Source organism: Tursiops truncatus, chromosome 4 (assembly GCF_011762595.2).
Source record: "Tursiops truncatus isolate mTurTru1 chromosome 4, mTurTru1.mat.Y, whole genome shotgun sequence".
NCBI lineage: Eukaryota > Metazoa > Chordata > Mammalia > Artiodactyla > Delphinidae > Tursiops > Tursiops truncatus.
The window spans coordinates 74,383,200-74,408,916 of NC_047037.1; the positions used below are offsets into that span (position 1 = coordinate 74,383,200).

General features: G+C 43.5%; 1 protein-coding gene across 19 annotated transcripts in view; it reads right to left on the reverse strand.

The window, feature by feature from the left end:
- Window positions 1–25,717, reverse strand: part of KALRN (kalirin RhoGEF kinase) — a 645,891-nt gene that overhangs the window by 254,022 nt on the left and 366,152 nt on the right. For 14 of the 19 annotated variants that reach the window (XM_033855735.2, XM_073804132.1, XM_073804130.1 and 11 more), the window contains 7 exons: window positions 24,785–24,951; window positions 17,477–17,596; window positions 11,887–12,105; window positions 8,667–8,816; window positions 6,204–6,318; window positions 3,292–3,407; window positions 2,667–2,789 (listed from right to left, as the gene is read on the reverse strand). In XM_033855735.2, coding sequence (XP_033711626.1) covers window positions 2,667–2,789; window positions 3,292–3,407; window positions 6,204–6,318; window positions 8,667–8,816; window positions 11,887–12,105; window positions 17,477–17,596; window positions 24,785–24,951 — 1,010 coding nt within the window. The remainder of the gene's footprint in view (window positions 1–2,666; window positions 2,790–3,291; window positions 3,408–6,203; window positions 6,319–8,666; window positions 8,817–11,886; window positions 12,106–17,476; window positions 17,597–24,784; window positions 24,952–25,717) is intronic. The other 5 variants (XM_073804131.1, XM_033855741.2, XM_033855739.2 and 2 more) reach the window with 1 other exon arrangement.

Below are 25,717 nucleotides of genomic sequence, written 5' to 3' on the forward strand. Positions count from 1 at the left end.
AGAGTCTTGCTGTTAGAAGAAATAGAGTTCTTCCAGATGTCAAGACGATTAAGCTTTCCTATCACCATGTACCTTGACCCCTTATAAATTTTGAAACCCACAGTAGGAAAATATCATTGGCATTCTTCTAACTGGGTTGTCCACAGCATACCACAACAAGAAAATCTTGTTTTCCTCTTATCCTCATCCAAATTCTCTTTATCTTATTTTTATTCTCACATTCGTATATAGCTACATAGAAGGTACCTTTTTATATTCAGTGTTTCTTCTACTTGATCTGTTTCTTTGGAACAGAGTATAATAATTCAATATACTCAGTATACTCTGTTGCTCTGTTCAATCATGAGGGCCACCATACTTACTGTCGTGCGGTTTAAGGTCAATTTGGTTTCCATTTCAAATTCACTTTATTGGTTATAAAGATTAAAAACAAAGATGGCTGGCTAAAAGAGGTTTGCTTCTGGTAAGTGGGACTGCAGTGGGGCCGGAGGCTACTGCCTTTCATCAGAAGGTCCCCAGCTGGATTTGTTATCTTGTAGATATTCTCATAACAAATAGCTCTGAAACTTGGAAATGATAGATGGGAGGATGAAATCCCATTAAGAGAAACAGTTAAGAGGGAGAGAGAACAGAGAGAGAGTCAAAGTAAAAGAATCATATTAAATAGAGGTTTGGGGAGGAAGCATTGTTGAAATCTACCCAAACTTCTTTTTCTCTTATGTTCTCAAATATCTGTAGCCTCCCTTCAATGCATAAGATATAGTTAGGTACGTGAATAAAGCATGGTTCTTGTCCTTTGGGATCTTGCAGGCTCATACAGGAGATAACGCTGCCGGGAGGACAGGATGGTCCAGGTCAGGTGCCTTAAGGGCTGCACAGACAATGTCTGCAGTGCAGGGATACGCCGATTGTATCTGGCTTGTAGGCAGGGACACAGAGGAAGAGGCACTGAAGTGGGAAGGCGGGGTCTTCTTAAGAAGTACAAATTAGAGAGAAGGGAAGGATATTCTAGGCAGAGAAATAGTATAGAAAAGATACAGAGGCAAGAAAATAAATGGTGTATCTCTCGGAGGGTAAGAAAATAATATCCATTCAGCTGGAGCATAAAATCTGCATAAACACATTAACTGAAGATACAGTGGCAGTGGTGAGGTGGCACAGTCGTAGACGTTGTTGAGTGTTGCCTAAAGGCACTGCATAATCATTAAAGCTCTTGAGCTGGGTGGTAATCTGACCAAAGTGGTGTTTTAAAGATGAACGCCAGTGAAGGGCAGGATGGGTTGGAAGGAAGGAAAGGCCAAATGCATGGAACCCAATTAGGGTGACAACAATGTGAATAGAAAAGAGAAAGACAGGAAGACTGTAAAGGAAGGATGAATTAAATTGACTGAATGGCTCTCCACATTTCCACTTCAGTGATGGACAGACTCTGATCCTAGGAAGCTCTGGGTTTCTGCCGTGATCCATCCTACGTCAGTAGGATCACCAGTGGATCTGATACTATTCAGCCTCTTAGTGGTTCGTTGTTGACACTATTTGGAGAGGGGCAAAGTGGGTAATTCAAAACCATTTTCATTTGGATTTGAAAAGGGTTCTGTGCGTCTGCCACCTCCTGGGCACTGTCTGCGCTAGCTGGTATTGAAATGAATCTCTTATCTGAAATGACAGTCCTTCACATTGGGTGAAAAGGTCCCAAAGCTCACAAGTGTGCAGGGGAAGGCTCCTCACTATCAAGAGTTCAGAGTGTAGGATTCACAAAGTGGATAACCACTTCTGAAATACCAGTTCAGGAACGAGGCTAAGGGGCTAATTTTGTTGCAGCAGATTAGAGAGAAATTTGCTGTAGTGTCAGAGGGATCTCTGGATAAGGTAGGCATTAATACGTTGCCCCGCACCCCGACTCACGAAGGCTCCTCTCATCCTGGGAATAGCATCTGCCCTATGTGGAAGTGATGCCAAGGATGGTCCTCCATGGCAGGGAGCCCCGTGTGAGGGACAAGGATGCTACAAAGAGGGAACTGAGACATCAGATTTCACTCAAAGCCAAGGGTCCTCCGATCAAATCCTGGCTGGGAAAACAGATGAAAATGAGATTTCCTTCTATTATATTATTTTCATTCTCCACCTCGGTGTGAATGGGGGTGTGAGCGTGTGTGGTACGTGCACCAGTGCATGTTTTGCTCCCCAGAGACTTCAGCCTGGCTCATTTGCAGGGTGAGGCCCGAGGGAAGTAGTCAGCTCCGGAACCTGCTTTGTGAACCCACCCACAGCCACGGGCCCTTCCCAAAAGGTGGACTTCCCAAGCATTCAAATTTCAAGAATATGTGGCTGATATTCCCACACAATGTGCATTTCACATGAATACATTCCTTTGCCTTATTTGGTCTGAAAGAATACAGCAGATTCCAGAATCTGGAGCACGAAGATGAGTACCGTTTGGAAGCACAGCGTGTAGGAGTTGAGTTCCTGCGTACAGAGGCTCTACCAACAGCTGCATCTCTTTGGATGTTCCGGTCTCAAAGGAGATGATCCTACCTGTGTGTCCCCCGCCTTGCCTCCGTAGTCAAGCATTTCTGTGTACAGAGGCTGTCCTCCCTCCCTCAATGTGAAATTGGCCGGACTGGGGAGCGCTGGGTGGAAGGGGAGGGCTCCGGGATGCTTCCTACCTTGGCAGGCACCCTGAACTCTCCATATTCCTTCAGCAGCTCCTGAGTCTCCTCTGCGGTCTCCCCCGGGGAGGTATGTGTTGAGAGGTAATATTCACCTGTTTCTTGGATCCAGTCCAGCGCCTGTAGGAGGAAACAACCCATTCAGTGCCCCAAAAGCCAGCTGTTAGTAAGAAAACATTCCATGCTCTGATGTGAAGGTTTGTAGTTTGGGACGGCATGATGGGCCTAGGAAATGCCGGCACGATTCAATCAGTATGTAGCGTGGAAGTTGATTTTATGAAAGAGCCCTCCCCTGTTAGCGCTGGAACAACCCACCAGCAAAGAGAGTGTCTTGTCCATTGGACTGGGGACCCTTCTAGGCCAGGCCCAGTGTCATCTATGAGTTAGAGCAATCTGCCCCCAGCATCTCCTCCCAACTCCTGGTACCAGACTCTGAACAGAGTGCCAGGTGAAGGCTGAATGGCTGGTCAGCACAAGGATGCTTTCTTCTTTCCATCCCCACCTCCCGTCTCTACTCTGCCTGCTCCTATGACCCTCTTGAGGACTGTCCCAAGTCTTGGTCACCTAGGCCTCTGTATGGTCCCCAGAACTGAGGCAATGCCAGGGAAAGCTCTGAACATACCTGCTTGGCGCTTCGCTCAAACACCACGTATTGCTGGCACTGGTCTAACCGCCGCTTCTTCAAGGTCCAGAAGTGCAGGACACGGTTCTCCCTCTGTAAGAGCTCACTCAGGATGGCTGCAGGGCAGAGAGACGGGCGCTGGTCACAGGAAGGTCCTGAGCAAATCTGACCGGCTGCTTCAGCCCCGCTCCCACGTGCCAGATAACTGAGACCTTCAAGCCTCCCCATCGGACTGATCCAGCACCAGAAGCAAGGGAGCAAAAGTTTGGTCCAGAGAGCATTTCCCAGAGATCAGGGAGACTGGGGGAGGGCCTGTTGGTGAGGTTCCATCAATGAAGGGGGGAAGAGGATGTCCCCAGGGTGACTTAAAAGTGACTCTGATTCTCTTCACGCCAAAGCTAGTCCTTGATGATAAGAGACCTTGGGAATGATCGGTGCTGAAAATAATAGCTAACATAACTGGCGCCTGGGAGCCTGCAGAGAGTGAACGGACTTGACAGGAACACCAGCCACTCTTGAGGGCTTCTAGGAGAGGGCCAGAGGGGAACGGCATGAGGACTGGGGTAACGGCATGGATAGCCATGTCACTTGCCACGAGCTCTGTCCCATACAAGGGGCTGTGCACTTAGCACTTCAACAGCACAATCTCAGTTTTAAAACCTCTAAATTATGGGCCTAGGGAAGCTATGTTGGAATCACGTCATCACGGAATCATGTCTCTAGGCCCAAACTTCCATGCTGGTTGGGACCGATCATAAGAAAAGCTAAAAGCTGTTCTCACGTCATCTCTAATGAAGGTGAGTGTGAGGATGTGTACAAGGCATGGGGCACCACGGTGGCCGTGGGAGCTGTTTGTCCATGTCATGTCCCTCCCTCTCTCTACTTCCGTTGTTCTAGAAGCAGCTGGTTATGTGGGTGGATTTCTGAAGCGTCTAATAGTCTGTTCTAAGCTTGAAGCAATAAAATTTATTTTGTGTTGTTTGTCTCCTGCTTCCTGCTAACTATATTAGATACTAATAAAATACACAATAATGATGCTATGGAAAGCTAACACTTATTCAGTACTCACTATGTGGCAGGTACGTATTTTCACAGTACCTCAGGATGCATGGACCACTATTATCTCCATTTTACAGATGAAGAAACTGAGGCTTAGAGAGGATAGGAAACTCAACCAGGGTCAGTCAGATAAAGGGGTAGAGCTATTTGACTTAAGAGCCTGGGTCCTTAGCCACCTTGGTCTACCGAGTTACTGTGCTCTACAGAAAAGGCGCAGCCCAAATTGCAGGGCTTGTACTTAGAAGTTTTTGTTGATTTTGTGTACTTTTAATGCCCTATGGAAGTTTGGCTCTCTAAGGACAGAATCTGTCTCTCCTCTCTTAGGCTGAGAGCTTTTATGGTCCCTATTATTCACCTCTCCCTATATCTCTGCCCTTATTATGTAGCTTTTTAGTTCCTCCCCAAAGAGACAAAGTGTACTTCCTCACCCCCGAACTCAGGCTCAGTCACATGACTTTCTTTGGCAAATGGGCTGTTAATAGATAGGACACAACGAGGGGCTTGAAGTGTGCTTGTGCACTTGAGCTTGCCCCTTAAACCTCTGCCATCACCTCTATAAGAAGTTCTCGTGGGTAACCGCTGCCCCTTCAACCAAAGTCCCAGAATTAATCCGCATGGAGCAGACAAGAACCCACCCTGCAGTGAAGGGGCCAAGCCAGCCAGACATGCAGCCTCAAGCAGAATCGCATCACTGAGCCCAGCCAAGGCAGCTGGTCCCCAAGCCAACATAGTCATTGAATGATAAATGCTTATAGCTGTAGGCCACTGAATTTCAGGCGTTGTTATGCAGCAATAATTGCTCCTGTAATAAAAACTTAAAATAAGTGGCACTGGTTTTGGGTCCAGGCAGCAGGTGGAAAGGAAATGGCTATAGGAGAGATTGTAGGTCCCTGCTCAGGTGGAAGCTTCCATTGGGCAAAGACAGTGAGAACCTGTGTTTCCTTTATTACTCTTTTTGTCTCCTAGTCAGAGTTTTGTTCACTGAGGTCCCTCTGTGGTGGCTGAGAGAATCAATCCAGCTCAGGTGAAAATCCCAATGAGTTTCAGGTTTCATTTGTGCCCCATCTGGTAAACTTTCCTTTGGGCAAACCCTGCCCTGGCCCCCACGAAGGTGCGGCACATCCTGCTCACCCTGGGTGGCTGCCCCTCTCGGCACACTGGGGCGGGGGCGGGGTGTGTGCACTCTCAGCAGGCAGCTGGCCTCACCCGAGCTGCCACCTGCACTTGGACATCAGAACACAGGCTTTGAAAAATCTGCAGGAAGGGGAAGGTGACATAATGCTAGCCAGCCACAGGGCCCCTCGGCTGCAAACAGGGTGGCACATCTGGAAAAGGAACGCTGCTTCCCTCTTCTCTGTAGGGATCTCTGATTACTAAGTTTAATTCTCCCCAGTGGCCTCTGATCTTCGCACCTCCTGAGTTCCTTGAGCAGGAGAGAGGCCCTTCCCAGAGGTCAGAGCTTCCCTCTGTCTGCTCGGCAGCTCGCCAAGCCTGTCCCCACTCCCCACGCCAAGTCAGCGTCACTTCCCTCCCTAGCCTTGGTCTCTGGGGTTGACTAGTGGCCATGTACTGCACAGTGTAGATACATAGAGACCATCTGTCATTTCAGAAAATGCTATTAGCGGTGTTCTCAACTCTTAAGATAAATGCAAAAGCTCTGGGGAAATTTTACAGTCATTTTCCCATCCCAAATCCTGAGGCATGTTGAATCGCCACCACCCACACCATCCCACGTCACACTTCTTCTCATGCAAGGAGAAGAACCAGGAAATCTGAGGTCACATGAAGACCAGGTACCCAGGCTCTGGTCCATGCGGCTGAAGTGGCTCGAGGCCGGCAGGGCTTGCACTGACCTTTCACTTGCTGCTCGGGTCCTCGGGTGTGACTGGCGGCACTGGGCATGCTGACATTGTTCCTGTGGATGTACTTGAGAAAGACCTCAGCGTTCCGCCGTGCCAGAGTGCAGGCCTGAGAGAGACAAGGTGTGAAGCCCCACACGTAAGTCCGGGTCTGGTAGGGGCACATGATCTAAGACACTGGAGAAGGGGTGCCGGTGATGAGGCTTCTGGGGTTCTGGGGGAACAGAGCCCTGGGGCAACTTCCAGTTTATGCATACTCCAGTTCCAATGCAGGAGACTCACTCACTCTTTTGTTGAGTAAAGAAAAGCTCCCTGTGCCTCTCCCCTTTCCATCACAGACAAAACCAGAAATCAGCCACCCTTTGACTACTACGTGTTGATTCAGCGTGACCACCTGAGAGTGACTCTCAGGTTGGTTTCCCTCTGCCACCAGAATGCCTCGTATATGACCACTGGTGTAAGCCACTTTAACATTAGCTTAATTTAGACTTGAGAAAGCAAATTTAGTGATCAAACCTATTAACTGTATGTTCCAAATCTATATGGAAATTGCCCACATTTTAGAAACACATTTGTCCATCAAACCCACCCCCGCCTCAATAAGACTACTAAGGATCCTACTGCTGGGAAATATCAGTCATGTAAAGGGGTAAGAGCCATTGTACCGCCCCCTTAAGACTCACAAGAGTGGTGGGTAGCAGAGAGGACAGGTCTGTCCCATGCTGTTGTACCCAATCCAGGCCCAGCAAGGGCAGGAGTCATGAAGCAAGTCAGGGCTAGGATCTAGGTCTACCGACAGAGTACTTCTAGTTTCTCTCAAGACAAGAGATTTTCTGAATTTCTTTAAAAAGCAGTATTTTTCCTGATGGTAGAGGTAATACACGCTAGTCCATTAATTTTCAATCCACAGTTTTCAGAATTAAATTATCTCTAGACAAAACTGTTAACTTTTAAATGTCTTTATACTTAGCATCTGATTCTACAAATCACATGGTAAAAAAATTACTTTAAATGTTGCAGTCCCAACAGTGGCTCCTGGGAGCTCTGGTAAAAGACTGCTAGTGGGTCCTTCCACTCTGAGGCCCATGAACTTAACAGCTGGACAGTGGTCCAAAGCTAAGGACTCCAAAATCAACTAACGTATACACGTGGGGAGCTCGAGCTTCCGTCCATTGGGCTTGTAATTCCCACAACAATAAGGAGTTTTTCAACTATGGTTTTGGGCACATATGGAAAACATCAGAACATTTTCTTTTTTCCTTCTTCAAAAGAAACATTTAATTTTATGAAGACATACCTTTATACTTCTATTTAAAATATCTGACACGCCCTACATAAATTGTTTTGTTTTAAACTTTGTTTCGTCATAGGGAAGACTTTTAAAATCATCTTAAGCCCTGTATGGAAGAATTTCTATTTAATCTTATTAGTAAGAGCTGATTACTAAGAGGTCTGATCAAATGTGGGTACAGATACCAGATAGACGGGAGAAGGGCAGGGAGAGGTCATCTTTAAAAAAGAATAAAAATAAAACTTAAAGAGGTGGTCAAGTAGAGAAAATCCCTAATAAAAGAAAGGCAGTTAATTACAGAATTGTAGAAAATCAGTGGCAACATGTCAGGGTATAAAAATTCTCTTTTGTGCTTTCAGAAACCTGAAAGGAAGCAGAACATGAAAGCAGGGAATTTGAGAGAAAATGGAGCCTTTAGATAAGTTTTAACACTGAAGGCTCTGTCAGAGAGAAGATCAAAGGCAGGAGGAAAGAGGCTTAGGAGAACTTCCCACACCAGCTGAAAGCTATTGTGCTTTCACAGGATTGTGAAGCAGGATTGTGCTTCCTCTCTGGGAAGCTAAGGCTCTTTTAAAAACAAAACAAACAAAATAAGGTATCTCTCTCTTCATACAGCACAATAAACAGTGTTACATTCATTGGTAATTGGTAATCATTAGACTGATAAATAAATAAGATGTCTAAATGTATTTCTTTAACTCTTGCCCTAAATTTTGCATCATTCATTTATAAAAGATGTATTTTAATAGTTTTCTATCTAGGCTTATACATTTCAATTAAAATATTTTTATAGATAAATGAAAGTAGGTATTTTCCTCACTTAACATCAATGGGATATCAGGATATTTGTATCTGGCACCAGTAGAAACGAAGCATCCTAATTGCCTAATTACACAAAAAAGTGCTGAGAGAAATAAAGAATGTTTGAACTGTAACCTTTCAACTTTTCAAATTAACCAGCCAATATCCCCTCTACAAATGCCCCCTTTAGATAAGAAGCTAGAAAATAGAGGGGTATGGGAAGCCCACATGAAGCAGTGAGTGAGAGAGAGAGAGAGAGACAGAGACAGAGACAGAAAGGAGGAGGCGGAGGCAATGGGGAGAGTGAGACAGCAGATAAAAACCAAGACTAAAGTCCCAGACCTTGGATGACAATGTGCTCTCACCTTAAGAAAGGCCTCCTTTTGTTCCAAATGTTTACTGATGAGTGGGATGACGTGGTCGATCTCTGCTGCTGGCCCCAATTTATCTCGTCCACCACACCAGTCCTCATCTCTCCGGTATTCTTGCTCTAAGCTCTCCAGGACACTACAGACCTAATGAATCATGGAGGAAAAACTTAGTAATCTAATCATTTAAAGGTCCTATTTTATGAGGACCTTTAGCTAAGAGACCCCTACAGAAGTGACATTTTTCATTCAAATCTAATTTGTAGACTTAGGTGCACAGTGCCCCTGAGACATCTAAGAAAAGTCCAGGAGGCAGTGAGAATCCAGCGTCTGGAGCTTGGGAGACAAATGACTACCGAGATATGGATTTTGGGATTATCTTCTGACAGTTGATAGTCGAAGGCTGAAGCTATCGGGGTTGATGACATCACCTAGGGATAGTATGCAGAGCAAGAAAGGAAGAGAGACTAGTAATTTGGGGGTTTTCAAAGTGTTTTTATATATTATATTGCTATAACCTTATGATACGTCTATGAATTAGGCAGAACAGGAGAAAGAGGTTTGAAGAAGATAACTGGGTTGCCCAACTATCTGTCCTTGCCCTACAGGAAATAGCCTCAAGTAGAGGTAAAGGAGGAAGTTGCCTATGTTGTGTGACTTATGGGCCATAAATGAATGTTACCCTTTCCCTCCCTGGGGAAAAATATTCCAGCAAAATTGTTTCAAGGTACTACTATAAGGCAATGACATCTCCAGGCCTGCTATTATAAAATGCACATTTCCTTCAGAGGGATAACAAATTTGGGTTGACCTAAAAGATAGTTAAGATGGTTTTTCAGTTCTAAAAATGCTGAGAGGCCATGCTCTAAGTGACCTTATAGATGAACTCAAAAGACCAAAAGCATTTCAAATGGGGCTTAGAGGGAAAGTTAGGTTGAGTGCATCAGTAGGAGACCAGGGCAGCCTAGTGTCAGGGCTTAAGGAAGGATGCAGAAAATAGAAACTCATTCCTATACTTTCCTTCAATAGTCTGTGGCAGCAGGGGAGAGCAGCTCTAACTACCCTTGGCCTCCTCTGTCTGGGAAAGGCATCTCTTTCGGTGAAGGACGTGGCATTGGATAAGACGCTTTTTGAGTTATGAACTGAACTGAAAAATAAGCTGAAAGATGTCCCAGGCAGAACACCCCCATAGCCTACATGCTTCCCATGTCGTGAGGAGGCCTATCCCTGAACTCCAGCTGGTTTCTTTAGCACCACACACCTCTCCTGTTGCAAGGCCTGAAAACATGCAGGAGGCTCACGTCGTGAGAGAAAACAGATTATACACACACAAAAACTTTAAGAAAACGAGTACTTGACACCTATCCCATGACAGTATTGGACTTAAAACCGATCAATTTGGGAGCTAGAGGAAATGGAAAGATTATCCAGCATAAGTCCTCTAATTTAATAGGTGAAGAAACAGAAATCTAGAGAGATAAAGTGACCTTTGGTAAGGTCATTTCAGGGTCAAATTTCCTGACTCAATCTACTGCTTTGTCCCCTTCAGCATCTTGAACCATCTCAAATTAAAATCTGTATACGATATTAGACAGGGGTTAAGCCTCATTTTTTTCATATGGATATTCAGTTGTCTAGCACCATTTGTTACAAAGACTTTACTTATTGAATCGCTTTCTCAGAAATCAACTGACTGTATATATGTGGGTCTACTTCTGGAACCTCTACTCTGTTCAACTGTGTCTATTCTTACACCAGTGCCATTCTGTCTTGACCACTGCAGCTTTAGGGTAAGTCTTAAAATCAGGTAGTGTAACTCCTTCAACTTTGTTCTTCCTTTTCAAGACTGTTTTGGCTATTTTAGTCTCTTTGCATTTCCATGTAAATCTTAGAATCAGCCTATCGATTCCTATTAAAAAAAAAAAAGCTTGCTGGGGTGTGATTGGGATGTGCTGAATTTACAGATCAACTGGAGAAGCTCTTTATCTCGTTAGTTTGCTGCTCCCACTTCCGAGGCCATCAAAGGCATCATCTCTCTGAAACACTGAAAGGAGGACTGAGAGAAGGTCTGAAGATGAATACTGGCTGCAGGGCCCTCTGACAGGCATGTTACGTTTGCTCTAGATAGACTTTCCCATGGTCCCTGTAAGTCACCCAGAGGAGAAGGTTTCTCTATTTCTACCAGGGAGTGATTTGAATGAGGAAATTATTTTATACTGAATAAAATTACTCCTGTCTTAAACCTCTGTTTCATGAAAAGAGTCCCCTAACAGCACCCAAATCATTTAAAAATCCTCTTAGCCCTTGCGCATATTGCTGTACAGATGTACTAGTAATGGGTTTGCATTTTTATGGCCCTGCTGTAGGTGTCTCCTACCTTTTCTCCCACAGCTGCACCATCCTACCAGTTAGGCTCACAGTTCTCCAATGACAGAAAGCTGTGTCTCCTTATTAGACTGGGAACCCCATGAATGAAAGAGCTGTGTGTTTTTCAAGCAGTGCATAGTGCTTGACTGTGGTAAATTAGACTGTGTTCAGCAAATTGTCATTCTCCTCTCCCAACCTTCACAGGAGACATATACTGCCATGCTTGGTTGATGTTGGCTTGGCCATGTGACTTGTTTGGTCAAAAGGATGTCAGAGCACGTGACACAAGCAGATTTGAAATGCACTTGCACAGTAGATTTTGGGTTCTTGCACTCCTGCTTTTCACCATAAATATGCCTCAGGTAGCTGCTGGTCAAGAAGGAGAAATATAGGAACAGATCCAGACCCAACCTGCAGCTTGGAGCCTAGTTCTACCAAGCTCAGCCGAGATCAGCTGAACACCGGATACTTAAACAAAAAATATGTGCTTATTGTTTTATACCACGGGGTTGAGGGGTGATCTGTTACACAGCATTATTGTGGCAAGAGCTAACTAGTACACCACTCAAACTTGGCACTCAGCCTACACCTACCCAGTTTCTACTTCAACACCGAAATCCTGTGAGGTTGAGAAATTTGTAAGAAACAAATCACATAGTCCACTCCTCTAATGGAAAGGATTATAAGGAAGCAAACCATGGTATTTCCACAGATCATTCTTCTACTCTCAAAGGCTAGTACTGAGAGGAGTGGCTTCTTGCTGAGGAAGATGCTGCAGATTTGCAGTGTGAGGCAGAAAACAGTCCTCCGTCAGTCTCAGCCCCACACATTCCACAGCCCTCTCCCTCACCTGCTCAGAAGTTTTGTAAAAGGCCACTGAGGCATTGACCAGTTTCAGCCGGTCTTCCATCTTCAGCATAAGCTGCTGCCAGTGGAGGGCCACCTTCTCGGCACATTCCCGGATGGCGTCCGCGTCGTAGTGGCCAGCCTGGAGCAGTGCCTCAGCTTTCTGCTGTACCTGCAGGGCACTCTGGTGTGTCTTCTGCAAGGAAGTGGCATGAAAGAGGGACTGGGCACAAGGGGAGGAGAGAGAGGTCCGTGGGAACGACCCAGGCGTGGTATGGGAGGGGGTGGAGTGAGGCGTGAGTGGAAAGATGCAGAAAAGTTAAAGAGCTTTAAATGACTGATTCAAACATGTTGTCATCATTGTTTCTTAAGCATATTTTTAAAAAGAATATCAAACATTTTCATTAACTAGTTGTTCAGGTCCCTATCTCCTGCCCCTACTCCTTTCTCTTTACTTGCACCACTCTGCATTTTAAAGACATTTCAGTTTCTGTGCTAGAGAAACGCAGTTGTGTATAAATCTGCTTCCTGATTGATTCATCCATTAGTTAAATTTCCTTTTCAAATCTAATCATAAAATTATTCATCATGAATTTTCAAAGGAGGTTACTGCTGTAGTCCCATTCTGCAGATCAAATAAACACAGCCCATAAAAAAGATCCCCAGGTCACACAAATCTCAACCAACAATGCAATCATTTTAAACATGAATGATCAGTTTTAAAAAGGTTCCAGTATAAGGAAGACATTTGGCAGGTTAATAAAGTAGAAGAGTAGCACCTCACACCATCTCTTAGTTACCATGGGAAAAGAGCAGCACAGTAGATAATTTAGCTTAACACATCATCCCACATTACTACCTTATTTATGTTTGCCTTTAGGATAATCTATATTGTAGAAGGTTTGTTTCTTATTCAGGGTAAGTGTCATTCTCTGAGTTCACTTTAACTGTAGGGGGTGGGGAGAACAGGTTGGAGAACTGGGTGGCAGGGAGAGAGCCAAATGGGATCACAATTTATTAAAATAAAGGACGGATGTGGATGAGCCATACGACTTCAGAGAGCTAATATTATCCCAACTTCAGCTGCTGGAATCATTTCAACCCAATGGCACGGTACTAATTTGGCCTTTGCACTTTCAAAGTAGAGCTTAGCTGGCAGTGGAGAAGAGCAGCTAGAAGCCCAGCACCTCACTCCAGAATGATTTCTGCCCTTCTTGGGCTGCAGTGTTGGGACAGTTCCCCAGAGCGAATCCATCTGCACTCCTGTGTGTGAGTACAACCTCCCCCTCTTCTCACCTCTGTCTCCCCCTTCACCTTCATGGCAGATGGCAGCCTGTCTAGAGAGTCTATCAGCCACCTCCTGGTTGCCCTCCCCCGCCCCACGCCTGAATCTGTCCTCACTGTTAGCTATGTTAGCACGACCTCCTCCAGCAGCCTAGACTCCTTTATTCCCTGGCTTTGCCCCTGAGTCGGGCTTCAGTCCCGATGACCACATTAGCATCTGGGTTCCTAATTGCTGGATGAAGCTAGAAAAATAAACTAACAAGTAGACATGATCCACTAAAAATCCTTGGTTTCTTTCTCTGTTTTACTTATTGGTACCATTTTCTTTTCCCGCCTCCTCAATGTAGAGGCACCCCAAGGTCCATTCTTGGTTTTGGTTCATGTCTGTAGAGTTCTCATCCTTTCCCTTGGCTTCTATCATTTCCTCTTTGTAAATGGCTCTCCAATCTATATTTCTCGCCTGATATCTGAGCCTCATCTTTAATTGTCTTCGGATGTGAGGGTGAGCTGCCTGTCACACCTCTCACCTAGGTCAGTAGCACTGATTCGGATGATCTAGCTGCCTGCCCCATGTTAGTCATTTACAAAGATGCATTCTCAGGAGAAGTGAACTATCTTCCCAGAGAGAAGAGGAACCCTTGCCAAGGAATGAGAATGGCTTTACTGTCCAATCAGAGCCTCCACCCTCCTCCCAGATGTCTGCTCAAGTTCCACACCTAAACCTAAACTCCTCCTCCCTCTGAAACAGTCTTCCACGGCAGTCCACCATCGTGTTGATGGTGCCCTCCTCACTCCATCTAGGACCACAGTCTTGTCATCATCCTTGCCTGCTGCTCCTCGGCCTGAAACCCAGTCCAGCTCTCACCACTTCACACCTAGGCCTCTGTGGTGGTCACCTGACTAGTCTTCTCCTGCCTTCCATTTCTAACCCATCGAACCCGTCCCTTACATTTCTGACAGATTCTCTCTAACAGGAAGTGCTTCAATTAAGAGAATCCTAACATCCTTTCCAGTGCTAAAACCCTAATTTTATGCTCTAAACATCACTTCCATCTCTCAATTCAAACGCCTGCAATGGTTCGCCCACTGCTATGAAATCAAGTCCAAACTTTAGAGGATGTTATGAAAAGCCCCTCACACTGTGGTCCCAAGTACTTCATTATCATGTACTACTACTTCCTCACAAAGACCATTTGAAAACAAACTTGCCCTTGCCATCTTCATTCTCCCTGCCTTTAAGGAACACATCTTAGAATCTTCTCATCTGTGATCCAGTCTCCCTTAGAGACTCAGTTCAGATCCAACCTCCTTCAAAGATGCCTTTTTGGACAGCTTGAGACTTACTAAAAACTACCCTCTTCTGAATACCTATATCACTCATCTAACGCCTGGCTGATTTTCCTTACTTAAGACAGTGAAACTCTCAAGGCAAGGACTGTTTTAAAAAAATCCCTTTAATAGCTGTCATTTAACCAGGTATATATTCTGTGCTAGGAACTGTACTTATGCATTTTTTTCCTAGTTCTCATAATACTACTCCAAGGTGGATATTATTATTCCCACTTCACAGATGAAGAAACTGAGACTCAGGCTGGTTAAGGGACTTGCCCAAAAATGTACATCCAAGGAAGTGATGAAACCAGATTCAGGTTTGACCTATTCCCAAATCTATGTCCTTTCCACCATATCACACCATTTCATCTCTAGCGATTAGAACGGTATCTACAGTTTCTCATTCAGAGAAAGGGTTCACCAAGTGAACATTAGTGATTCTGATAATTATTTGGCCTCTCCTCAGTATATGAAACCAGCATATAATTGTCATCATAAATTTGTTATTATGTATTTTCTCTGAGAATGGAGGAGATAGAGGAGTAACTTTCATTTTCCTATAATTTATGCTGTGTAACAAATCCTCTTCCTTATTCTGAAACTCATTATTATCTAACAGTCCTGGGAGCCCCGTCTTCCCTTTGATTACCTAAATGATAAACTCTTATGCATATGACATAATCTCTGCTTTGCTCAAGCTTGAGTCATTATTTTGCATTTATTTCTACTATTATCTAATCCTATTGAGTGCTGTATCTTTGAGACATGGATTATCAAGGATGTTCATATTTAGTAGGAGGACATGGAAGAAAACCGAACCAAATCAACTGAATTTATTATCCAGTTTTAACTACTGTTTCTGTCATAATGCTTATGCTTAAAATACATAAGAGGATTTCAAATAAAAATGGATTTTAAAATCAAGTGTGTCTCTATGATGTTCACAGTTCTTGAAGACACATCAGCCATAACATTTGGATACTAACAAACAATAATCTGGGTTTATTGATAAAGCTATGCTTCTGGAGAGCTGTGTACTGCTCTGCACTCTGAATGGCTCGGGGGAACTTTTCCTGTAACCAAGGCTACCTCAGGTAAACATTCTGACCTTCTTTAAGGAGACCAAAACCTTCAGACTGATGAGGCCACCAAAGCTAGGGTGAGCAAACATCTTGGTTTGCCCATGAGAGTTCTAGTACATGCTGATTTTCCTGGCTTAGTTATTAACAATTCCCTCCTTCACTCTTAAAAGTGTCTCAGTTCTAACAATAACTTATATGATCATCTTACCTATAGCCATTTTATTTTCCCTTCTGGAGCCCAGGGTTCTTTCTTAGGGCTCAAGAAGTCAAATTATGTTCCCTGTCAGTGATCACTGTAAAGGCCTCCAGTAACAGTATCAAAATGGGTTAAATCAAACCAGACTAGTTAGATCTCCTATCAACTTGCTTAAATCCCCTGGTGTACCTTCCCCCAATGCAGAACCTGGTCTAAACTGACACATTTAGAGAGAAGCACAAGCCATCTGGAGAAGGAACGTATGTTGAAATTCTGGCTCTGTTCTCTTCAATATCCTAGCCAAGCTGCAGACCCTGCCTACCTTCCATTCCCAAGATCTATGAGAAATCCTATCTATTCTGCCATGTCCCCTTGAGTCCACAGACATAAACTCGACAGGGGTCTATATCTCAACATCTATTCTAAGAATATTTGATCAAGTTGCATCCATGAAATTAAAGAGATATAGATGCTTAGTGAGCCTCTATTCTGTTAAGGATGCAACAGCATCTAATACAAATTCATACGCACTGCATATGCAAGTCAGGTGGAACGTCGTTATTTCAATAGTATTGCTAATGCATTTACCCACTATTTTCTACTAGCTCATTGAGATACTCAAGGGTGTCATAACGCTTGGTTTTTGGTGTTTTTTTGTTTGTTTGTTTGTTTGTTTGTTTTATAATGCTTGGTTTTACTTGCCCAACGTTTGATTAAGGGACTGAAAATTTAATTACCTGATGGGGCAGGTAAACCTCCACATTCAAGATAAGCAAGGAGGAGGTATCGCCAAAGGCTGTTCTCTCTCTGCCTAGCATCCCTCACAGCTTCATGCCAAGCCTTGAATGTGACTGCCCAACCTTCGTTCTCTTCACTGCTGCCTCTCGATGGGGTTTTGACCACTGTGTGCCTAATTCTTGATTATAATCCCAATCTTGATTTTTCCTTTTCCCTACACCACTCTAGAACAATCAGTTCGAGTCTCTTTGGGAAGGAAATGTTCTAGTAGAAAGGATAATTAAAGATATTATTTAAAGCAAGACAAAATTTATATTAGACTATCATAAGTGGAGTTTTATTTTAAAATAGCCTTTAAAACAAGTCTTGGTGAGTTTCTGGTTTCAGTTTATTCTTTAAATATGACTTCCACCAGCATTACTGAACAACTATTTTCAGTGAATCAAACTATCTAGTACAGTCTGCTCCCGTGCTCACTACTCTTGTTAAAAGGCTGATCTGACAATGGAATCTAAATGTTACATGTAAACCAAATGTTTAAAAATGGAATCCTAGTTTACTAATGACTTCTGCAGTTGTTTATCCTCAATTCTGAGGGAGCTTCAACTAGAGGTGACTTCTAACCTTTTAGCTTTACATTTCTCACATGGTGCATAGTCCATAATGTATAAAAAACTCAGTGGACCAGGGGCCTTGAAAGTTAAAGGTACCAATAAGTAAGAAAGATCCACATTTGGAGTGTGAATACTTGTCTTCCAATACCAGGCTTCCTTGGGGTGATGAAGCCCTGCATTTGTTTCTCCATCAATTCCTGGGTCATAGGGAGGCTACCTGGCCCATTTCACTAGAAAGAGTAATGGCTTCACCACATAAAGGAAGACCCACATCTTGAGGAATCATCCTGCCTAAGGTGCAGAGTAGAGAGGGGAAGGGAGGACAGTGCAGCCAGATTTGGGTGTTACCTCGATGGCCAATTGGAACTGCTCGTGTTCCCGCTGCAGCTGCTCTGCTTCCGACAAAGAGCTGGCGTTGACCAGGCTGGCGTTGAGCATTGACTCCCCATTGCGGATCCATCCCAGGACCTAGGGAGTTGGGACAAGAGCACAGGTGAATGGCCTTTCTGTGACAGGCCCTTCAGTCAGAGAGCTTGCTATCTCCTACCCACAGTTGAAGACAGGACAGGAAGAGTCTGGATAATTAAAATCTCCTTAAATTTGCCTCATACCTTGCGCCATGAGGTACTTATTTTAAGTACCAACCTCATTCCCAGCTTCATCTTTTCTTTCCTCCCCTTATCACTCCTCAATCCCAGGCTCCTCAGCCCCTTAATTTAAACATTACTTCATCTGATTGCATTGTATGTATGTTTCCGAGGTTCCATCTGGAACATAGTACGGTATAAATAAATAAATTCCATCTGTTGGTATCCCTTTCATTTTTTTAAGGCCCAATTCAAATATCAACAACTGCTTGAAATCTTCTATACCTAACCACTCCCATTAGGAACAATCTCTTCGTCATCTAGTGAAACCCAGACCATTTTGCATGTACCACCTTCGTGGCACTCACCAAAGCCTGCCTTATTCAGTTGTTTCGACCTATGTTTCATCTCCTCCCCTTACAATGTAAACTTCCGGAAGACTAGAGTAATATATGAGTCATATTTTAATCTCACCCAATGCCTAGCACAGTACCTTTCATACGACAGGTATGCAGTAACGTTTTTGAAAGAGTGAAAATACCCAAGTCACCGTGGAAAATACCCAAGTCACACCTGAGCAGTGTGTCCAACCTCCTATACCTTGCAAAATAGCCAAGAGTAGACAGGTTTGAGCTTTGATTGGTTAAACAATCCAAAGGGAGGAGAAATAAAACAAGCAAAATAGCATGAATCATCCATACACTGGATCATTAGAAAAAGGGAGAATATGTTATAATTGATTTAAATTATTTAGAGGCAATGGCTAGGCTGAGTAAAATTTCTAGGTGACCTTAATTAGTACTGGGGGAAAGAAAACTCAGCTAGGGAATATTAAAATAGAAGGAGAAATAGCTGACACTGTCTAGACAGTCCCAGCTAAAATAGAGATGTGGCAATAATCCAGCTAATAGAGTCAAGTGCAAATAATCAAACTGGAAGTAACAGGCCTTGAAAATCTACCTTGTGTTTGGTCATCAGAAAATTGCCAAATATTTGCTTTATTAAGGAGTCTGAGAGTTTGCTTGGAGAGGAAATAAAAATTCTTCTGAAACGTTAAGATCAGTAAATACCATCCATCTGTTCCCTCAAGGCAAAGCAGAAGACACCACAATCTGTTTCAGATTTTTTTTCTTCTTCTCTCAACTTCTTCATGTTAAACAATTAGAAAAATATTAAGTCTGGTCTCCTATTCCATAACCCTCACAGGCATTTCTCAAATGTCCTCCTTAGGCAGAAAATGACTGATACCATATTGTGCATGGATAACATCGGGACATAAATCCCACTGAAGCTGGGCTACTTGGATTGAGATGTTAATTCATGGGCAGTCTGGCAGATTGTGGATGAGATGCCAATCTGTAAAGCAATTAGTTCCAGGAAATAACTGCTCAGAGCGTATGTGTGAAATCTCTGATGCCACTGGTGTGCTGTAGCTGGCTGACTACAGAGGTGTTAATGATTTCTAAAAGCTGGCTGCAAGTTCGGGTACATGCATCCATGGATTGCATGCCCAAATGCTTCACCCCTTTGGAAAATGGAGCTCACAATTTATATTTTTGAACGACGTTAAGTCCTTCTGCAGTGATTCATCACATCTTGCTTGGTTCAAGATTCACTTGAGGGTGTCAGAGAAACATTTTCTCAATGTGCATCACAAATCAATGCTTGAGGGACAATTCGATTCCCTCTGGGCCTCCTGAGTCTTGCTGGAATATTTTCCTCTCTAGTTTCAGTCAACTGAAAACATCAGTTATAGCTATGGTTGTGAGGTCACCATCGACCGGGTTTTCCATTTAGAAATACTACAGGTTTTAGTCTCTATATCTTTCATTAAATGATGCCATATCCTTGATATCCTTGTTCATTTTTATTTCCCAAATGTTGTTTACATAGGCATTCCAGGACTTCAGCATGGGAGGTTTGATTTTAGGAAGATAAAAATGCACTGTAGTTCAGTCAATGGCTTGGGTTCAGGGGTGGGACTGATGCCAATGATTAAACTACCAAGTATTTTTATCTCCCGAAAATCAAACCTCCCATGCTGAAGTCCCAGACTCAGTCCTAGAAGCAAAACTGGGAATGTGTAGAAAGAGCATAAAATCTGAAGTCAGAACACCTGGCTTTGTTACTGCCTGGTAAAACCACTTAACTCCTCGGAGCCTCAGCTTTTCATCTGTAAAGATAGGATAATGGTACCTTCCCTTCCTATATCAGGCTTGATGCAGCGTACCGTAAAATGCAAAGCCTGATGATGGTGGTGCTAGCGATTTTTAGTTTTGAGGCAAAACTAGCTAATGCTATGATTCTTCATTTACACGTCTCACAATGAGAAGAGAAAAAGTTTAGGAATATTAACTTTTATTCTAGTATTTGTAGAGCTTATTGACATATTCTGATGTGATGTAAATACTTAGCTGTTTTATTATGATCAGTCTTTGTGCTCTGATCAATGCTAACTCTTGTTGGTATAATTTTCTATTACTGTCATCCTTTATCTTTCTAGTTCATAAAATTGGCTATTTATTCTTGTGTGATCATCCAAATGAGAGAAAGGTAGTAGAAGAAATTTTGTAACAAACATGCGAAAATGGTAGTCCTACTAATCTTGAGCTGCATGACTTTGGAAACATCACTTAATCTCTCTGAGGCTCAGTCTTCTTAACTGTAAAATGGTAAATCGCAGGGTATGGATGAAATGAAATAATTAATGTAAAAGTATTTTGCAAACCATATAATGTAATCCTTAACATGAACATTTTATATTGATCATTCATCTTAGACAACAGTTTACTGATAAGTTAGATGGTCTTTTAAGGTCATTTTGAGCCATAATATTCCATACTTCTTTCAAAATTCAGAGACTGCCCCTATAACCATAGGATACCAGAGGAACTTAGCTCTGCAGAAATGAGGGATGGGAAGAGTATTGCTGCTTGGGGACTTGGGGGCTAGGCAACCAGTTCAGCTCAGTCAGGGGTGAGGGGGGAACTGAAGATGGAGATCTATTGGTTCCTCAGGCCAAGAAAGTTCAGATAACCCCGAGTTAGAAGCATGGATGTGGTTAACTGGACGTGAATGTCCAAAATGATGACGCCACCTAAGCTGGGCAAGCTGGACACTGTAGCCACGTAGGCTGGGGAAGCTGCTTGGCTATGGCTGTGTTCCCTAGGCCATACTGACAGGAAAGCTATGAGGCTGCACTGAAGGACACGGAGTCTAACTCCTGCTACTGCAGATGACTTATCACAAGGCACAGTGATTTCTGAAACTCCAGCCACAGGAAAATCGTCAGCCCCTCAGGTGGTAACTGGGAGCCTGTCATACTTCTAGTGTTTCTTAGTTCTAAAAATTCACAATTTATGAGATTATATGTGTCCATCCCTCAGGGTTTTATAGACTATGACTGTGTGTCTTCCTAATTATCTCCATTTTGAAACAAATGGATAGTCCTTGTGCCTATGGCTGCCTCTCTTTTGGATCTACTCCAACTCCTTTCTAGCTTTTATGTACAGTGAACAGAACGAAACAGTATTCTATACAGGAATATGAGGAGAGGATATCTTCTCCTCTGATTTAAATTTCCATCTTGATCATATGCAAATTTTGGCCAGTATTTGGTCCACAGGGGTAATTTAAGTCAATGTCTTTAGTAGACAAATGATAAGTACAATTTCTTTCCCCAAAGCTTAGAGCTCCAACATCTTATAAATCCATTTTGGCCTATTTTCTGCTAAATGCATTGCTCTGCAGGAAACATGGAAATTCACTTAGTTTTATGAGCATTAAATAGGTTTTTCAAATCTTCCTGAATTATCTAATAAATGTGAGGCTATCCTTACCAGAGTAGCAATTTTCCTGGAAAGCAATCAGAGCATTCTGTGGGGTCTGGGGAATAATCTGAACTATTTTTCTAGAAGAAAGGGGGCATCTGGGTGGTCTATGGCTCTGGACCATAGGAATCAGGGGAATGGTTTCCCTTCAAGATCCAGCATTTCTCTGGAGATGCTGGGGCCATTTATCTTAGATACAAAGTCCTATGTATCATCCCTCAGAAAGCAAGTCAGTTGCATGAATCAGTTTCCTTTGTTCTAAATACTTGAAAATAATTTTCAGTCAATGTCCGTGACATTACCTCTCCTCAGAGCTTCAGTTTAATATAGTTGTGGTGTAACTGCACATAAGGTTGTGAAGGCCAAATCTAAACCTTTAATCTCTGAGCTCTAGCGACAGAGCTGTATCGTAACACATGGTGGCCTCTCCCTTTCTCTCCCCATTGATGGCACTTCAGTTAAGGGGTCTCTTTCTTTCTCTTTCTTTCTTTTCTTTTCCTTCCTTCCTTCCTTCCCACCCTCCCTCCTCCCTTTCTCTCTCTCCCTTTCTTTTTCTTTCTTTCTTTCTTTCTTTTCTTTCTCTCTCTCTCTCTCTCTTTCTCTCTTTCTTTCAGGATATTCAAAAGAGAAACTCTCAAGCTAGTGTCTAAATTTAGCCCAAGTGATCAGTTCTGACATCTAAATTAAGTCCCTCTTTCCAAGCGTCAACAGCTTCCAAGTCAATACTTCCTGCTCCACCAACTTCCATCAAACGTGAATGCTTTGTCGGAAACTGGACCAGACGACCCCTAAAGGAAGAGGCACACTAACAAGGAGAACAAGCTTGTCTAATGAGGCGCGGTGGCTTAATGGAGCAGCGGTCCCTCGGCACCTCCAAGGGCCGCAGTCCTTCGCGCTCTTCCTAAAGGCTGACCCCCAGCAATCCAGTGCCGTTTTGAACTACAGTCCCCCTGTGTGTCATCCTTGCCGTGGTGGAGAGAAGGAGAAGGAATGTTCTCACTCCTGCAGAAGAATTCTTTTTTGTCCTCCAATTCATGAAACACTGAACAGGAACGTACACAGATATTAGTCAGGCCTGATGATCCACACATAGATAATCTACTTTCCCACTCGACAAACTACCTATCCTGTACAGAATGGATACTTGGAGGATGAAAACTCATTTCATTTCCATTTTCATCTCAGCCAAGAAGAACATAATTAAGGAAGTTGGCTCTACTATGAATGCTGTAGCAAAAATAAATAAAATACAAAACCAGGAACAAAAGCAAAATTATATATTTCATTTCCAAGTCAATTAGGAATATGTCTCCTGTTAACTGGTTTATTGAGAAGACGTGAACAAACAGCAGAGGAGAACTCCCTCGGCCTGCTGAGCCCACTGCTTGGTCGGCCAGGTGTAGGCCATGCCTGCCCATCTTCTCAGACATGGCGCTGTGGAGGCCAGGGAAAGCCCGCACCGCATTCTGCTGGAGAGCGTCTGTCTATTTCTCCCGGAACTCCAGGGTGGGAGTGGGGTCCAGCAGAGGCAAATTGTAGGACCTTGCGTTTCAGAGGCTTGGGCTCAGGTTTCAGCTAAGTAGTCAATAGGCCCTGGGAGCACTCACCCTATGGTACCTCAGTTTCCTCATTTGTAAACTAAACGTCCACCACTTTCTCTCATGGGCCTGTTCTCCTAAACCGAGATCACAAACGAGAAAGTACTTCTCATATGAAAAGAAAGTACTATCATTACTGCCAAGAGATTCAGAATTTGAATACTCATTACTGCTCTGGGCCTGCTAGGATTTCTACCACGTTCCCACGAGTAACAAGTCTCACCAGACAGTCAGGTGTGACCCCCGTGTAATTAAACAGAAAACAACCTGGACGGCAGTGCTGTATCTGGCTTTGCCTGGGGCTCAGTGATGTTACCTGTGCTCAAGATTGATCTTTAGCACAGAATGTGTGGACTCTGAGTACTCTTTGGAAAAGAAGGGGAGCAGAGGAGATAATTTTTCACATTATAATAAATAATATATAATTAAAACATAGGCATTAGCAAGGAATACCCTGAATAAAAGGGACCGAGCAATAATTAAATAAAATATGATGTTTTTGTTCCCTGTGCTAAATTAATAGACAGATCTAAAAGCTCTAGCAGTCACTGAACATAAGAAAAAACAGTTAAAAGAGGAAGATGTGTCTCTGCTTAGGATGCTTTGGGTGGGGCTCCCCCTAGAGGAAGCAGGGGACAGGGCTGCTTGGGAGAGTCCGGAGCACAAGGAGAAAACGCTGAAGTGCTATGAGCTCTGCCCTGCAGGGAAGCCCGCCTGCACCGGTGGAGGGTGAAGGTGAGGTCTTTCCTCAGTGTGACCTGTCTGGTGACCTTTCTAAGCTTTGGTGACTTCCTCTGAAAGGAGAGTAATATCTGCTTCACAGAATGGTTGTGAGGATTGATCCAGAGATAGGTATAAAAGGCACACAACACTCAATAAATGGAACTATAATTACATTTGTATTTCTTCAATCCCACTTTGTCTAAATAGGAAATCCCCAATAATTATGCTAAAAATTCCCACTTAGTCTGTTCATAATATAAATATGTAGTATTTTTTAAATGTGTCATTGGTCATTGTGTGTACGTTCCTAGAGATCCCTAGGAATGGCACAGGGATGCCCTTTAGAAAGATAGCATATCATGTCTCATACAGGTAAGTACTCTTTTCTTTTTAAAATTGGCTTTAATGTGACTAGAACATTTTCTTATAAGAACCGCACATACATTGAAAAGAATGATGGGAACTGAAGGATGGCTACCCCTTATTGATTCTCAAGTATATGTCAGGTCCTGTACTAGGCACACAAATTAATCAAGCTGGCTCTAAAGCCTGAATATGTTTATTGATACAGGCTTTGCATTTCCTCTGAACTCTGGGCAGGGCTGAGGATAGAAAGGAAGAGAATCGATTCAGTGACTGAAGGCAACTTGGAACAGCACTGAGGTGCTCTCCTTAGATTGTTATATGTCAGAGAAATAATGCACTTGTAGTTTGAGCCATTGTACCATTAGATCTATTTGTTAGAGTCAGTAGATAGCAGCCTAGCTTTCAGAAACGAATTCAACCACTCCTTAACTTACCTATTTCCTAATTCTGGCTATACCGGTGGCTCTGTATGCCTTACCCCGTTCCAGGAGAAGGCCCAGGCCAGACTCAGCCACTGGGAAGCCCAGGCTGCAGGAGGAGGGTCAGGCTCACCTGTCTGACCTCCGCCTGGAGGTGCCGCAGTTGGAGACACTGCTCGAGCCGCTCATGGGTCTGCTCTGCGTTGAGCTCCAACTCGTGCTGCTTCTCCTGGAGAAACTCCAATAGCTCTTGCACCTGGGCTGCCAGATCAATGTCTTTTTCACAGATTAACTCAATTCCTGGTTTAAACAAAATGTAAACCATTAAAAACCAGGTAGTACCGTAAAGACTACATTTCCTTCTATATGCACATGAAAGCTGGAATCTGGAAACAGCCATCACCAGCACCCTCCCAACCTCTGCATATCCCTCAGTGAAACTGGATAGATCACCAGAACAGGTCTTTGTTTGGGATGCTCGAACCATGCTTTCTCTTTTGGATTAACTGATCCTTTGTCAGGAAACAACTCTTCAACAGATGATCAGCTCCTTATCAACTGGAGTCAAAGAGGTGGTCCTCTGGATTCCATCCCAGACAAGGCCGCATACAGCAGTCCCTGCTGGGCAGTTCGCCTACACCCAGAATATTCACAACCGAGCCTCTGGATCACATTGGGAAATACAAAACAAAGCCCCAGAGACCCTGTCTCAGGAACTTCTGCCAAAGGCACCCTCTCTTTTAGCTGGTCAGATGCCATTTACCATTGGATGCTAAGTCCATTCTGAAGAGAACAGTTGGCCAGTGGTGATTTTCTTAGCCAACTACTTAGGTCCCCTAAAAAAGCAACTCAGAAGTTCATCACTGCCGCCACCAACACACCTGCCTGACACAGTGGGGGCATATAAGGAAAGTCCGCACACGCTAAAGGAAATTCTTTTCTAGAAGCAAAAATAGTGCTTTATATAAGAACAATATGGGAGAGTGGGAAATTTTTTTCTAGTGTTACACGGTAATAATTTCAGTATCTTTTCAGGTTTATTTTTTCTGTCAGTTTCATAATTCCA